The 16,322-nt window shown below is 47.4% G+C and overlaps 1 protein-coding gene across 4 annotated transcripts in view; it reads left to right on the plus strand.

Moving 5' to 3' along the window:
* The window catches only part of IGSF3 (immunoglobulin superfamily member 3), an 89,893-nt gene that overhangs the window by 38,931 nt on the left and 34,640 nt on the right, over nt 1-16,322 (plus strand). For all 4 annotated transcript variants that reach the window (XM_081305561.1, XM_081305558.1, XM_081305559.1 and 1 more), the window contains exons 3-4: nt 10,552-10,929; nt 13,466-13,876. In XM_081305561.1, coding sequence (XP_081161687.1) covers nt 10,552-10,929; nt 13,466-13,876 — 789 coding nt within the window. The remainder of the gene's footprint in view (nt 1-10,551; nt 10,930-13,465; nt 13,877-16,322) is intronic.

The following is a 16,322-nucleotide window of genomic DNA, read 5'->3' on the forward strand; positions in this document are numbered from 1 at the left end:
CGTAGAGGAGTAGTTACTCCAGGCCTCATGCTAGCCGGGTGGCAGCAGGGGCCAGTCCAGAGACTGTTTTGAAATCTAGCAGCCACCTTTCTACCAGACTGAAAATCTGGAGAAACTTAGGGCATCCTAGGTCCAAAAATGAAGCCTACAGCAGCTGTGAAGGGGAGTGAGCCCCGGTCCCTGCTGTGAGGGGGCGTGAGCCCGTCCCTTCCTGGAACTCACTGTGAGCTGAGGTTCTGCAGGCCACTGGGCTTGGCAGAGCAGGCGGGGACCCAAGGCTGCCCTCCTCAAAGGAGGAGCCCATTTCCGCTATCTTCGAAACCAGATGGAAAGGAAAAGTGGTCAGGGTAATTACAGGGAGAGCATTTACAGGCAAGTAATCGGATCCCGTCTCTTAAGTTTTTTTTTTTTCTCCTCCAGAAAATAGAAGGCAGATACTGGCACTCGTAGTCAACTAGAAGGGTTTGGATTGGGTGCTGGTTGAGTCCAGGTGGAGATGAGGAAAAGGCCTACCCTGTGGCCGTGGGCCTATCCTGCTGCCTCTCTTTCCAGATGCTTCTTCCATGCCACCCTTAGGAAGTCCAGGAGGGGGGATGCAGAAGATGAATAGAAGCGGAGGGCAGGACTCTGGGGCATGGTCCCCACCTTCTCTGGAGAGGAGTTGGGGGTCATGGCAAGAGGCGAGTGATAGGAGAGAGGGGGCAGAGTTAGAAGAGCAGGAGGTATATGGTCGTTGGGGACATCCTGATGCCACATATTTTATGGGATGGAAGAGTTAGGGGCTTCCAAGTGATGGCCCTTGTACTAGGACTCACTCTAAGCATATGGTGCATGGAGATATTTTTATATCTCTTCCCCATGGTTTAAATGATTATGGAGAGAAAGGCTGGGAAAATTTCCCAGGACAATAGGTAGAAGGTGGGTGTGCAAAGAGAGAAGAGTTCATTGATATAGGGGGAAAAAAAAAAAAACAGAGAGAGGGTGAGAGAGAAAAGAAAGACATAACCTAAATATTCACCAATGTGGTATAATCCTATGATAGAATACTATATAGCTATCCAAAAGGAAAGAACTTGAATTTTATTTGATTTTAAAAAAAATTGAGGAGGAAAACCAAGAAGTGTTAAAACAGTATAAGGGATGATGATATTCATCTAAAAATGCTGGGTGATACTATATGTTATCAATGGCTAAAAGTTATTATTATTTTTTTAAAATTCTGGGTTCAGGAGTGTAGCTCAGTGGTAGATGGCTTGCTTAGCATATATGCAAGGCCCTGAGTTCTACCTCTAGCACCAGAACAATTCCGGAGAGCTATATCCCTAGGTGACAGTTGTGGTATTCGAAGAAAACGAAGAGGAAGCTAGATGACCAGTGGTGGTAGTCCAAAGAGATCGAAGGCTTGTTAGAGTCTAGTAGCTAAACATTTCTAAGTAAATATTTCTAACCTAAGTAAATGTTAGATTATGTAAAAATTTTCCGGAGTCATAGCTTAGCAATCCACTCAAGAGGCAGCTCCTGCATTTAGTAATGAGACCATTAGGCAACGGTGGAGCAGCAGCCCCGGGCTCACCAGCTGAATGCCTTGATCTAGGACAATCTGGCAGCCTGGTGACTCAGCAGTGTGGATGTCAGGGAGATGGAAGTCGGTTGGGGTGAAGTGAATCAATAATTTAACATTGATCAATCATTGTCTTTACACCAGCTCTATTTTAGGCACCACTGGAGATTCAGATAAAAGAAAGCAGAAAGAGGTGAATGAAGAGTATTTTTGCCCTTGGACTTCACACCCGGCCAGGCCCCATCTTGTGTCCCTTGACTGTTCATTTGGTCTCCTGCTCCCATTCTTGCCGTCTCTCCACCCATCCTCCAGCTGCACCAGAGACTCAGAGACCGGAACCTGAGCTGTCTCTGTGTGGACCTCTGGTAGCCTCTTTCGCAGCATCCCTGGCCCCAAAGGAGCTGCTTCACTTTATTGATGTGCCTCTCAGTGCCCTCTTCCTCCTGTGCTGATGCGCCCTCCAGTCTCCTGGCAGACCCGGGCCAACCTCTGCTAATCTGGGGACGTTCTCCATGTTCACATGTGGCCTGAGCTTCCCTGGCCTCACAGATCCACTGCTTTCATGAAGGCTTTTGGACCTACTTTCTCCCTCTCAGAGGCTCAGCCTTGCCCTTTGCACCTGCCTCACTGTTGGCATATCCTGTTGTACAATAATAGTTATGCCTATTTTGGGAGGGGGGAGGATTATCACCCCCGATTAAAACTCTACCTCATTCATCTCTGCCTTCCACTTTCATTCTAGGTATCCATTGAAAAATAGGTTCTGAAAAAAGCTTGATTGAAAATGTAGTGTATGTATCAGTCATTTTTGCTGTGTAACAAACCATTCCAAAACTCAGTAGCTTAAAACAATTATTTTGTTATGCTCACAGAATCTGAGGGTCAGGGAGTTGGGTGGGGTCCAAGAGGTAAGACTGGAGCTTTAGCCGAGGAGATTGCAAGGCTGGGAGGTAGAGGGGTGTATACTCATGTGGCTGGCAGGCACTGTTGGCAGTTGCTTGGAAACTCTGCTGGGGCTCTGGACCATGGCTTCTTGAGGAACCTCAAGACCACGTGACTAGCCAAGTGGAAGTTGTGTTGCTGTTCATGGGCCAGCCTTGGCAGTCACACAGTCACAAGCCTGCCCAGATCCAAAGAAAAGGGAATTAAGTTCCACTACTAATTACTACTATTACTACTACTACTTCTTCTTTTCTTCCTTCTTCTCCTCCTCCTCCTCTTCTCTTCCTCCTCCTCCCCCGGGGCCTCATGCCTGCTAGGCAAGTACCATACCATCAAACTATATCCCTGGCCCCAAACTCTACCTCTTGATGGGAGTGTGGATGGTGACATTGCAGAAGAGACCATGGGACAGGAGATACTTTCATTTTCATGTTTGGAAACTGCAACCTATCATGATGTTTGAGAGAATCAGTTCCACATCTAGAGTTAATCTCTCTCTCTCTCTTTTTTTTTTTGCGGGGGGGGGGGCAGACCAGGGATTGAACCCAAGGATGCTTAACCACTGAGCCACATCCCCAACCCTTTTTTTTTTTTTTAGGTGATGCTGGGGATTGAACCCAGGGCCTTGTGCATGCAAGGCAAGCACTCTACCAACTGAGCTGTATCCCCCGCCTTCCCAACCCTTTTTAATATTTTATTTAGAGACAAGGCCTAATTGAGTTGCTAAGTGTCTTGTTAATCTGCTGAGGCTGGCTTTGAACTCATGATCCTCCTGCCTCAGTACCCCCCAAGTTGTTGGGATTACAGGCGTGCACCACTGTGCCCGGCTGGAGCTAATATCTTATACTACAACTGCTGCTGCTAAAGTTGGTGGCTTAACATTTGTTGAGCATATACTATATTCCAGGAATTAAGTTTTAAATATAGCAAGGGCTATGAAGATTAGACCATTTTACAGATGGAGAAACTGAGTCTCCGGGAGGCTATGTAATCAGTTCAAGATCTCACAGCTATTGCCTGTGATGTGGGAAGTCAGCAAGGCGGGGGGAGGGGGCAGATTTAGGAATTGTTTAGGAATTGGCTCCATCCTTCAGGTTTGCTGTTGAGTTGTATAGAACTGCACTTACGATGTGGGAGTTGGTGGCTATTTCAAGGGACATTGGGTTTGAGATGGGACACTGTGTTGCCCAAGCTAGTCTTGAACTCCTGGGCTCAAGGGATCCTCTTGCCTCAGCCTCCCAAGTAGCTGGGACCACAGGGGTACACCATTGCACCCAGCTCCAGGGACAGCTTTGATGAGAGTAAGAACCCAGAGGCAGGTCCTTGCGTCTGAGGTCTTGTGAAGCTGAGCCTCCAGTTGTCTTGGTTTTGTGGCTCCCCCTGTGCCCTCTGAACTTTGACTATACTGTCCCTAGAGGTGGTGACATGAACCTGGCCCTGGCCTTCTTTGTTAATGTGCTTTTCATAATGCAGGTATATTCAGCCCTGTTTTATTCACTCCCCAGCTTCTTGCCTCAGGTTCAGTATCTGTGCAGGGAAGTCACTGAGAGTGTCTGTCTCAGGGGGTCTCTGTGAGGGTTAAAATCAGTTAATGCATAGTTGACACATGCACAGAACTTGGAATAGTGCCAGATACCTGGCGGGGACTCCGTAAGTCCTGGCTCTGGTTCTTGGTAAGGCCCAAGCTTTATGTTTGTCTGTTCCCTAATCTGGAATGGGGTCGAACAGAGGATCTTTTAGCTTATGTTACTTCTTGTCCTCCCTTAGCTGAGGCAAAAAAAAAAAAAAAAGGAATCCTCAGAAGTTGACTCTGATGTTCTGGCTGACACTGCTTTCCGGAGCTCCTCTCTTTGAAGCCTTTTAGTTATGTGAAGCACTTATTGGCCTGGTCTCCACCTATCCAGCATGCTGCACGTAGCTGTTCCCAATTTTAACTTGAGGTTACAAGGTTCCCCACTGTGTCCTCTAAGACCAGGTGGGCAAGAAGAGGCAGTTGGTGTTCTATCACTTATCACTGATGCTCTCAGAGCATGTTCAGTACGAGCCGTGGACTACGAGAACCATTAGTCATGTTCTGTGTCATGGAGAAAGTTATTTAACCTTGAAGACCGTTTCCTCCTCTGGTAAATGTGGCTGTAATGAAATCGACCTCGTTCAGTTGCTGGGAGGATTCAATGAGATGATGTATGCAGAGCAGTGAGGACGGTGCCTGGCTCACTGAAGTGTTGATCATTATAGGCATTTATCTTCATCGTAAGAGTACCATGTACTTGCTTATTTAAAAAATGGAGCCAGGCGCAGTGGTGCATGCCTGTAATCCTAAGGATTTCAGAGGCTGAGACAGGAGGATCACAAGTTCAAAGCCAGCCTCAGCAATTTAAAGCCACCCTAAGCAACTAAGTGAGACCCTTTCTCAAAATAAAGGGAGGGGTGCTGGGGATGTAGCTCAGTGGCTAAGCACCCCGGGGTTTAATCCCAGTACCAAAATAAATAAATAAATTAAAAAACAAACAGAGAAATAAATATTAAAAAAAATGGGACTGAGTGTGGTGCGTACCTGCCATCCCAGCTGCTCAGGAGGCTGATCACATGTTTGAGGCCAGCCTCAGCAACTTAGTGAGACCTTGTCTCCAAATAAAAAATAAAAAGGGCTGGGGATGTAACTCAATGATAAAGCACGTCTAAGTTTAGTCCTTAGTACCAAACATAAATAAGCAGGAAAATTGGGGGAAAATAGAAAATAGGAGACATTGATATTCCTGCAAAGGGTGAGGGGGAAATCACTCATATTCACATCTCTGTCATTCAGCCCAATATATTGTTTTGTGTGATCATTTTATAAGTATAGAGGTTTTTTTTTTCAATTTATTGCAAATGTAATGTTAACCCAAAGTTAACAGTAATGTTCTTTTTAATACTTTTATGTTTATAAAAGTTTTTTTTCCTGTTTTTAGATTGATATCTCATTGGTAGAAATGAGGTGAGATTTTAAAATATTCATTTGCTGACTTACACAGTATTATTTGATCTGTTGGGTTCCCTGTGAGATCGCTACATTATCTATTACATTGTTTCCATATTACAGACAAAGAAATATACTAGTGGGACTGAGTCACATGCAGAATTTGGGACAAGGGGGTGGTGGATGAACTTTGGTGATAAGGTAGGCCTCCACTGGAAGAGTAGAAATGGCGAGGTGAGTCCTCCTGACGCTTTGACGTGCTCCATCATGCATCTTGATCCTATAAATTGGATCCTGTGCTTAGAGATGTAGGTCCCTGAGCCAAGAACGGGTTCCAAAAAAAAAAAAAAAAATGCATGAGAAGCACAGTGTCCTCTCCCTGCTGAATCAAAATGCCCCTAGTCAGGATCATCTAGGACTTGGCCACAAAGCAAAAGTTGGAGCATCCTTGGGCAAGCAATATCTTGAGAAACTATTTAAGTGATAGCATGTGTTTGCCAGGGACTGTCAAACTCCATCTGAAAAGAACATGGCCTTGTGCACTCATCATGATTCTTAATCTTTTTGGGGGGTTGTAAATCCCTTTGGGGGGTCTTTCGAAATCTGTGGACCCTTTTTCCAAAAGAACTCACATGCACATGCATCATTGTTTTTCACTTGTTGTAACTAAAGAAAATGCTAAAGGTATATTTTGGTGTAAGTTGAATTACCCCCAAAGGCTTAAAGCCACAGTGAACATTTATTATCTCAGACTTCATGACTCAGGAATTCAGTAAGTAGCCTCTGAACTGGGCAATTCTGAGCAGTCTCCCTGGAGGTCCTCTGGGCCCACTATCATCTGAAGGCTTGCCTGGTGCTGGAGAATCCACTCCCAGGTTTCTCAGTCTCACGTTGGCTAGGTTGGTGCTGGCTGTCGGCAAAAGTCCTCATGTGGTCCTCCCCATCAGGTAGCTTTGATGCCCCACTCCATGGCGTTTGGTTCTTCTTCAGAGTATGTGCTCTGAGAGAGCAAGGAGAAACCCCAGTGTCGTCTTATCACCCATGAAGTCACGAGCCATCCATTCATCGTTCATTTCCTGTTGGATACACGGGTAGGCCCATTCAGTGCATAGGGCAGAGTTTGTGGGTGGAGGGTGATAGAGCTTCAGTGCCTTTCCGGCTGGACCGCTTTCCCAGCACCTCAGGGTGCTCACTAACCTGTACATGAGAGTCTAGGGTTTCATCACTTGGGCACGATTGGTTAAATCATTGGCTTGGTGACTGGACTCCATCCCCAGCCCCACTTCTATCCCTGAGGTCTGGCGGCGGCCGCGGTGGTGGTGGTGGTGGTGGGGTGAGGGGGAGGGGAGGTGTTGAAATTTCCAACCCTGTAAGCATGACCAGCTCCTCTCTGGAAACTCTCTAAGGGTCCACCTGGCGTTGCTTCATTAGCATAAACTCTTGTATGGCCCAAATCAGCTCATCATGAATATGGAGAGACTCCTATGATTCCGCCAGTTCCAAAGGGTTAAGGAGTTGAGGGCCAGGAACTGGGGCCAAAGACCAAACACCCCCCCACACACACACCACCACCACCACCATTGCACATTTTACTGCAATAGTGAATACAGAAAAATATTTAGGCAGCAATCATACATCATTTTTATTTTTTATTAAAAAAGTCTTCCTAGTTATAAAAGTAGTTCACGCTCATTTCGGAGGATTGGGGGAGGAAGTAAAAAATAAAGAAGAAAAAAACCCTTTGCCACCCTCTAACCCAGTATTTTCTCTCTAGTCCTCTTTATATAGTTATGTACAACACTTTGATCTTTCCTTTTGCTTTACAAAAGTGAATTTTGCTTATTGCAAAGGAACCCAAAGAGTACAGAATGTCTGAGGTTTAAGTTATTTTTTTCAAAAAGCCTGGGAGGAGCCTTCTGTTGTCGACCGGAGATGGAAGGGGCCCCGGGGCTGGAGGATGTAGGGCAGGGCAAGGGACGAGGGTCTGTGTGAGGGTGGCAGAGACCACATCAGGGACAGTAGCAGAAGGGCATTGTGAGGGTGCAGTGTGGAAGGGGAACTAAACTCACTAGAAGAAGGAGTTAATTTGTATTTCTATGCCAAGACCCACTTCCTCGGTACAGCACTGTTTTCTGGGATCAAAGACCCTTCATGGGGTGGGAGGGAAATTAAGGAGACATTTAATAAATGGGTACAGCTGAGCAAGTGTGGTTGCAGTACAATCCCAGATTTATTGGTCAGATTGTTTATATATCTTTTCCGACCTGGACAAGTTGTTTTGACCCTGCTGCCCTGGCTCATTCGACGGCCACTTAACACTATTTACCTTGTGTGCGGCGGTGTGTGTGATCCGCTTACCCTGGAACGGTCTGTGAGTAGAATGCGCTCTGGCTAAACTCCTCGTTGCAACATCAGGGACCGGGTCTGGTGGGTCTCAGCTGCTTTCTTTGGACAGGGAAAGACAAGAGGAGAATGAAACTTTCTTGAATGAACTCACCGTACAATCTCTAGAAGGAAGGAACTTAAAACCACTGAGAGCTTTAACTTAGGATAGGTTCATGTGAGCATCTGGCTGGCACCATCTCCAGAGAGACCTTTTAAAGCAACCTTTTTTGACCCTGGGGGAGCTTTAAGATATCCTGATGCCCAGGCCGCCTTCCGAATCGGTCACGTTGGACAGGTAGAGCTCGCCCTGTGCCCTGTGATTCCCTTGTGGATCCAGGGTTGAGAAGTAGCCCTTGGAGGAAGGTGCCGCGGCCGTGACCTACCTGCTGCCTTCTTTGCAACGTGTGGGGCCTGATTCTTGCTGCTCTGTCACGGAAGGCTAAAATGAAGGAGACCCAAGTGTTATGATTGTCGTTAAGTTGTTTTCAAAGTGTCAGCGTTTCAGAATGACTACAAACATTTGATTCAGCTGTCACAATGTGTATGTGGGTGGGTGTGTATTTAAAATTGTCATTAAAAGAGTACATATAACCAATGTTATGTGCCAGATTTTAACATTCTGAAAATTACTGATGAGTTCTCTTCTCCACGGTTTTAAATATAGTCATGAATGTCATCAGCCAGAATGTATCACAGTCGCACAGCACTTTGCTCCTGTATCCCCCTCCTCTCGCTCCACCCCTCTTTTCCATTTTTTTCCTACTACTTCTGGAGCCAAGATGGGGTTCTGTGTAAGACGTGGGGAGAAACGGTTCTGTGTGAATTGGATTAGAAGCCACAGAGCTTTCCTTGTATAGCCAGCGGTTTTGAGGTCTCTCATCTTGCAGATGTCAGCTTGCTTTGAGGCACAGCCAGCTGGGCTGGCCTGAGAGCTGCCTTCCACTAGGCTTTGAGCATTCCCCCAGTCCCCCCACCAGCTGGGTCCACTTTTGATAGGTTTATGCTGGGGCAGCTGCCCTTCCCATTTGGGGATAGAAGGGGAACTGCCATGGGAGTGATCCGTAGCTAGGAGTGAAGGTAGGCACTGAAGTGTTCTTGAGCAGTCGTTGGCCAGAGCCTGTCATCTGTGGATCCAGAGCCACAGAATGTCCAGTCAATTTGGGTCCTAGTAGCAGCTCTTTATTGAGAACTCATTGTGTGCCAGGCACTGTGCTAGGGACTTTATTGACATAACCAGTTGTGATCCACAGCTACTTCTATGAATAGAACTTGTGTGCTTTTTCTACCAAGCTGCTGTGCCTGGCTACTGCTGAGTGGGGTACAAAAGGGAATGCCTCCTCCCACCTTTCGAGTAGCTCAGATACGGTGTGCTTGTGTTGGTGTATTAGTCGGTTTTCCATTACTATAACAAAAAGCCTGAGGCCGAGCACTGTGTTTTGAAAAAGGTTTATTTAGCTCACAGTTTTAAAGGCTGCAACTCTAAGACTATTGGCCCCATGAGTTCTGCCTCTGTGATATTTCTCCATTACAACATGGTGGATGGCATCATGGCAAAAGCCTGTGCAAGAGGTCACATGGCAAGACAGGAGCCCAGAGACAAGGGAGAGGTTGATCTTGCTCTTTTTTTAATAAGGACCCACTCTTGTGGAACCAGTATTCACCCTTCTTGGGCATTATCTCGCACTAGGCCCTGTCTCTTAACGGTTCCACCACCCCTCACGTCACCACACTGAGGACCAAGCTTCTAGCACATGGACCCTGGCGGGGCTGCCGAGGGACGGGACCCACAGTCAAACCATATTCCAAACTAGAGCAGTTGGCATGTAGTGAGAAGTTCAGTTCACCATATTTTATCTGTGTCCCTGTGAAGGGATGCCACGTGGCAGAGAACACGCAGAAGGCAGGCAGAAGTGACCTTGGAGAGCCATATCTCCGCCAGAAGGCCGGGGTCCCGGGCGAGTCGGAGCTGAGCGCGGCAGGGCGGCCTGTGGCTGTCCTGTTACACGTTTCGCTGGGCACTGTCTGCTTCCCCCACTTGGCCAGTTGGTGGGAATGTGGGCGGCAGGGATCTGCCTGGCGCTTCACGTTCGTATCAGCGTGTGCTCAGCTCCAGCTGGCAGCAGCGTGTAGGAGCCCTGCTCCACTCCCATTTATGGAGGGAAAGGAAGGAAAGAATGCTCCTTGGGATGGTGGCAGGGAGTAGTTACATTTGAAAATGTAGAGCGTAGCCCCCCAAAAAGGGCCTCTCTCCGGCCAGCCTTCTAATTAAGGAAGAAACGTTCAATTCCAGCGAGATGGTGTGAGAAGGTTGCTTCCGTTTGTTTTCATCTGAATTTGTGCCAAGGGTTCAACTTTTCCTGCTCATTTTGTTTAAAACTTTATAAACAGCCATTAATAATTAGATATAAAACTGCTGCCTAAATGACAGAGGGACTAAATGAAATTCACCAGGGTCAGCTGCCGAATAAGTAACAGAACCATGTCCTTGCACGATCAAATTCCCATATATGCAAATTAGAGATAGTGCTTTAACCATAGAGTGTTTTAATTAATATTTATAAATCACACAGAGCCTCTGAAAGGGCCAGTAAGCTATTTATATTATCATCATGTCACACAAATGACAAACCCTCTGGAGATGGCGGCCTGTGTTTGGTCTAAAAATAATCGAGTGCGTTGTGTGTGTCTGCCTCTCCTGTAGGTGTGGTGTCAGCACAGCGGCAGGTCACAGTCCAAGAAGGACCCTTGTACCGAACAGAGGGCTCCCACATCACCATCTGGTGCAACGTGAGTGGCTACCAGGGACCCTCCGAGCAGAACTTCCAGTGGTCCATTTACCTGCCGTCCGCCCCAGAGCGGGAGGTGCAGATCGTCAGCACCGTGGACTCTTCTTTCCCCTACGCCATCTATACCCAGCGTGTCCGAGGTGGAAAGATCTACGTGGAGAGAGTCCAGGGGCACTCGGCTTTATTGCACATCACAGATCTCCAGGCCCGGGACGCCGGGGAGTATGAATGCCACACGCCCAACACCGACGAGCGCTACTTTGGGAGTTACAGTGCCAAGATGAACCTAGTGGGTAAGGAGATGCTGTTTTCATGTGGCCAGTGTCCCCGTGTCTCGTACCACGTGTTTGACTCTATCAGGACTCCCCGGATATTTTAGAGGTCGACAAGTGGCATACGTGAACAGAATTTCTGTGCTCACTTGTAAATAATAGAATGTTGGTGTTAAAACTTTTAAGAGAGCTCGTGCAAAGGTTATGCACTTCAGAGGCTGACCAGACCTCCAGCTGGTGAAAGGGATTATGAAAAAATACAAGGCAAGGACTTTATAGGTGCTGATGATATAGAAATGAGATAGAAGATAGAGACTATTACATCAGCCAGAAGGGAGGTAAAACCCCTCTAGGGACAAAAGAGAAACTTCTCTTGCCCCTTCCAACAGGCAGATGAGTAGAATAGTTTTAGGAGGAGGTGTTCCTGGGGATGAGGGTAAACTGGAGGAGAGTACCACCCAGATAACCCAGGGAGGCCCAGATGCTTATGGGTGCCGCTTCACAGGGGAGAAGGAGATGGGGAAATGAGATAATTTTGAGGGGTCATAAGTGATTTTAGGTGAATGAACTGGCCAGTGTTCAGACAATAGTTTGTAAATTATTCTCCCTGGGAAGTGAGTGGGCCAAGAAGACGGACAGTAGCTTGTGACAGAATCTGCCCAGGTGTAGTTGCATTCTTCCGTCTTCCTCCCTGTGGATATGAGTTTAGTTAATGAAAACCCGGGGCAAGGACCAAAGGTAATTGCTTTCTTCTTTGTCAGGTCTGGTCTTGATGCAGATAAGGGAATACCAGAGTATAAGCTCTTGCAGCAGATACTGCTTTCCCAGGGCCTTTCACTGAAAATAACCAGCACAGGAGGTGGCCCTATTTGGAGGGGGAATTCCCTGGACTCTTTCAACTGTCAGAAAGGATGGCCCCTTTGGACAGGCTCTGAGATGCCCAGGTGCTGCTGAGTTAGGAAGAGAAAGTGGCTGCAGGTCCTTGCTCAGCCCTCTGGCTGCCCGAGTAAGGAGTTGTGAACCGGCCGTCTCCCTCCATGTGTGTTGAGTGACGGGGAGGAGTGGAGTGGGCGGGGGGGGGGGGGGGGGGGCGGCTTTCCACGTTGATGGCCCTGGCCACGGTTTTACAAAGCTAGATTGAAAGGTTAACAAGATCAAGGCTGTTATTTCTCTGCTCAGGTCTTTAAATCTCTGGTTTTTTATTATCACAATGAAGCAGGAGTGTTGATGGTTCTTTGATTAACAGCAACTCGGAGTTTTGCTTATTTTTTTTCCTTCCTCAAATAACAGGAGGACTTTAAGACCCAGTTCTGAGATATACAGGGAGAAGATGCCACACTGGTTGTGACTGGAGTGCCCTCATCAGAGAGAGTGGTGGTATTTAGTCTCCAGAAAGATGTAAGGATCAGGGTCAAATTCCCACCAAGGGACCCCAGGGCAGTCTCCTCACTTGCCTGAGTCCTCCCACACTGTGGCTTCCTTCCAGTGTGGACCGTTTTGGCTGAAAAATTATATGTGTTAAAAGTAGGGCCCGGGCGTGTTGGCGCATGCCTATGATCCCAGGGGCTTGGGAAGCTCAGGCAGGAGGGTCGATAGTTCAAAGCCACCCACAGCAAAAGCGAGGCGCTAAGCAACTTGGTGAGACCCTGTCTCTTTATAAAATACAAGATAGGGCTGGGGATGGGACTCAGTGGTTAAGTGTCCCAGAAATAGGGATGGTGAGGATTTTCTCTACAAATATCAAAACAAAACCAAAGCTTTCCAAGGACAATGCGTTGTTGATTAAGTTGTGGAATAGAGAGGACAGTGAATTGAGGAATAGGGAAAATAAGGTCAGCCTTTGCAATTTTGCCAGGCCCTAGGCAAATTAGCAAGACCCTGTCTCAAAATAAAAAGAGTGAGGGATGTGGCTCAGTGGTAAAACACTGCCAGGTTCAATCCACAGTACTAATGAGTGGTTGGATAAAGGAAGGATATCAAAGCAATATGGAAATCAACAAGAAGTCTTAGCAGTCTTATCAGCTAGGTGTGGTGGTACACACCTGTAATCCCAGTGATTCAGGAGGCTGAGGCAGGAGGATTGGATTGCAAGTTCAAAGCCAGCCTCAGCAATTTCGTGAGGCCCTAAGCAACTTAGTAAGACTCCCTTTCAAAATAAAGTAAATAAAAGGGGGGATGCAGCTCAGTGGTTGAGTGCCCCTGGGTTCAATTCCTAGTAACTCCCCCCGCCAAAAAAAAAAAGCCTTATTAGATTTAAAAGAAAACTATTTTGACACATTATGTTTAGGAGAGTTAATTTATTACAGTTAATTAAACTGTTAAAGGTAAGTGTGATGTCCCCCTGACCCCTGAGTGTGTTTCACAGCGAAACAGAAAACTCTTCCTGTGTGTCGCCTTTCAGGGTTGTCTGTGGCCTTGGGACAACTGTCAGAGGCCGACTCTGTTGGGAACAGAGGAACAGTTGTGCCTGTGTATACAGAGCAGGGACCTTCCTTCCAGTGAGTCCCAGATGCTGTGGCTTGGTGTTGGCTCACTATTGGGACGTTTTGTGTTGCAGTGATCCCAGACTCCCTGCAGACCACTGCCGTGCCCCAGACCCTGCACAAAGTGGAGCAGGATCCGCTGGAGCTCAGTTGCGAGGTGGCCACAGAGACGGTCCAACACAGCCACCTGTCTGTGACCTGGCTCCGGCAGAAGGGTGGCGAGAAGCCGGTGGAGGTCATTTCCCTGAGCCGGGACTTCATACTGCACTCCAGCAGCGAATACGCCCAGAGGCAGAGCCTGGGGGAGGTGCGGCTGGACAAGCTGGGGAGGACCACCTTCCGCCTCACCATCTTCCACCTGCAGCCTTCTGACCAGGGCGAGTTCTACTGCGAGGCCGCTGAGTGGATCCAGGATCCCGATGGGTCATGGTATGCCATGACCCGGAAGCGCTCCGAGGGAGCTGTGGTCAATGTCCAGCCCACTGGTCAGTTTTTCTGAGCCTCTTGTCCCTGTTTGTCACCTGGTAGCGAGGGTGGTCAGACACTGGGAGGGTGCGGGGACATCTTTGCTTCTCATGTGAAGTTAGAGATGATCTTGCCTGCAGCCGGCAGACACAGGGACATAGGTCTCCTGAGACCTGGTTTTCCAACAAGTCCCAGACAGTACTGCCCAGGCTGAATCCTGCCTATTGTCCTGGTTTCTTTACCTACACGCTATTGTACATTTTTTTTTTAAAAATATGAAATTCATTTTAAAAATTGAGAAATCTCACAGAAAGCAATTCTACCTCATGACTCTGGCTCCCATTCCTGTTTAGCCACGTTCGACACCCCTTCTTCAGGTACCAATTCATAGAAGACCTTGTGATTATGAGCCTTTCATTGGAGAATTATGAACTATAGAAATTTTGGCCTTACGTTATTACTTTTTATATTAATATTTCTTTAGTGGTGGTGTTTTACAATTCCCAAACGGCTTTGTCATTTGTTGTCACGATCCCTCAACAGTTTTGTAGGTGATTAGGTAGGAGCATTTCCATTCCATAGGTGAGGATGTGGAGTACAGATTACTTTATGGAGGGACCCCAGGAAGAGGCCACGGGTGTGTTGATGAGGCCCGACCAAAGAGCACCGTGTCCCACCAGAGATGCTTTCTCAAGGAAGACCTGGGAAGGGCCCCTCAGGAAGTTAGGTGATGTGTTGAAGACTGTGGCAAAGTGATGGTGGCCTGGTGAGCTGTACTGATCTCCGGCTTCTCTTGGTGTCTACTACTCTAGGCTCCTGAGGCTGCTAAGCTCCAGGTCAGAGCCAACAGCTATTGCTATGCCTATTTGGGGCTGGGAGCCAGGATCTCATATGGGCCATCAGTCCCTGGCTTTGGTTGGAGGATGACCGTTAAGTATCCTGAAAGTGACAGTGGACTGTGAGCCTTTCCTTGTGTTGACACTCACCGCTGGTGAGGACTTTGGTGGTCCTGGTGAGGGAGTGGAGATTTGGGTTATAGATGGGCTTCTCTCATCAAGACCTTCTCTTGACCTCCTTTCCCATTTGTTATAGTCAGTTGTCTTGGTCCTGTGTGGTTCCTCTGACATTCAGGAGCAGTGCTTCAGACTCACCAAATTGGACCCTTTATGGGCTTCATCCCAGAATCCTGAACCAGGGAACCCTTGGAAGGGACCTGGGAAGCTGGGTTTCTGGTGCACTTCTCAGATGATTCTTTGATTGTCTACAGTTTGTCAAGTACAGCTCTAGAGGGAATAGGGCGGAAGGGCTTCTCTGTACATTTATTTAGTGGGTTTGAAGACTTGTACCAAGGGGTTGGGTTCCTAGGCATGGAGCAGTTGATCCGCTCTGTAGGACCCAGGGCTTTTCGCCTCTTTTGGATCTTCTGAAGTTAAGAAGTCTACGAAAGGGGCTTTATTTCCTATTTTGAATCTTAATGCTTTTAAATTAGGTTGCATCAGTTAATCTTCTTTATTTTAATCTTACCAATTTGGAATTAGGACTTTTAAAATTTGCCCTGCAAATGTATCTGGACTAAGCTAGCAAGGGGAAAATTAACAACACCAAAAGTCGATGACTTTGTGTTCCTGTTCAGGCTCAGTGGTTGCATGACTAACTTTGTCCTTTGCTTTGTTCATTTTAGTCAACACCAGTCAGTCTCTACGGCACTGAAGTCATGGTGCAAGGCCATAGGGGACGCAGAGATGAGTGACACTTAGTCTCTGTACTTAGAGTACTTGCAGACCTGGGAACCAGTGGTCAAGGAGAAGGTGCTGAGTGCTCGATAGCATTTGCAGAATGCTCTGGAAACACAGTAAATGCAAAGATTTTTGCTGCTGTGATTTTTCCCTGGATGGAATATTGGTTAAGAAAAATCCAGGAAGGTTGGTGACTTGCTTGAGGTGTCAAAGCTTGAGGAGAAGCAGACAGAGGAAGAATCTGAAGGCACAGAATGATTTGTTTGGCAAGTGGAGAAAAGCCATGCATGACTAGATGTTGAGTCGTAGGTATGGGTGGTGGGAGAAGAAAGGAAAGGTAACCCAGGGCCCTAAATGCTGTGGTGTGGAACTTGGACTTGACTCTGTGGACCAGGAGTTTCTAAGCCTGGTTCTTTCTTCTGGGAACTTCCAAGGGGAAGACACCAAGGAACCCCTGGGAGGTGCCTGAGAAGGTCTACTTAGTGTATGCACATGTCCGTATGCATGTGTGTGCATCCTGGGGCTTCGGGGGAGGTGTGGGAGGGCCTGAGTCTCCCCCTCTTGCTTCAACCATGTTGGGCAGCAAAAGATTTTATATGAAGAAAGGAGTTCCCCTTCCACTGCCTCCTCCTGATAAAATTTGAAAAGGGCTGGATAGAGATTTTTAAGCAGTTAGTGACCGATTAGGGGTTTGGAAGGAAGAACTCACGGGGCCCACCTGGAGGCTGAT

The sequence above is a fragment of the Spermophilus citellus genome (assembly GCF_964194105.1).
Source record: "Spermophilus citellus genome assembly, chromosome: 9".
Classification (NCBI taxonomy): Eukaryota; Metazoa; Chordata; class Mammalia; order Rodentia; family Sciuridae; genus Spermophilus; species Spermophilus citellus.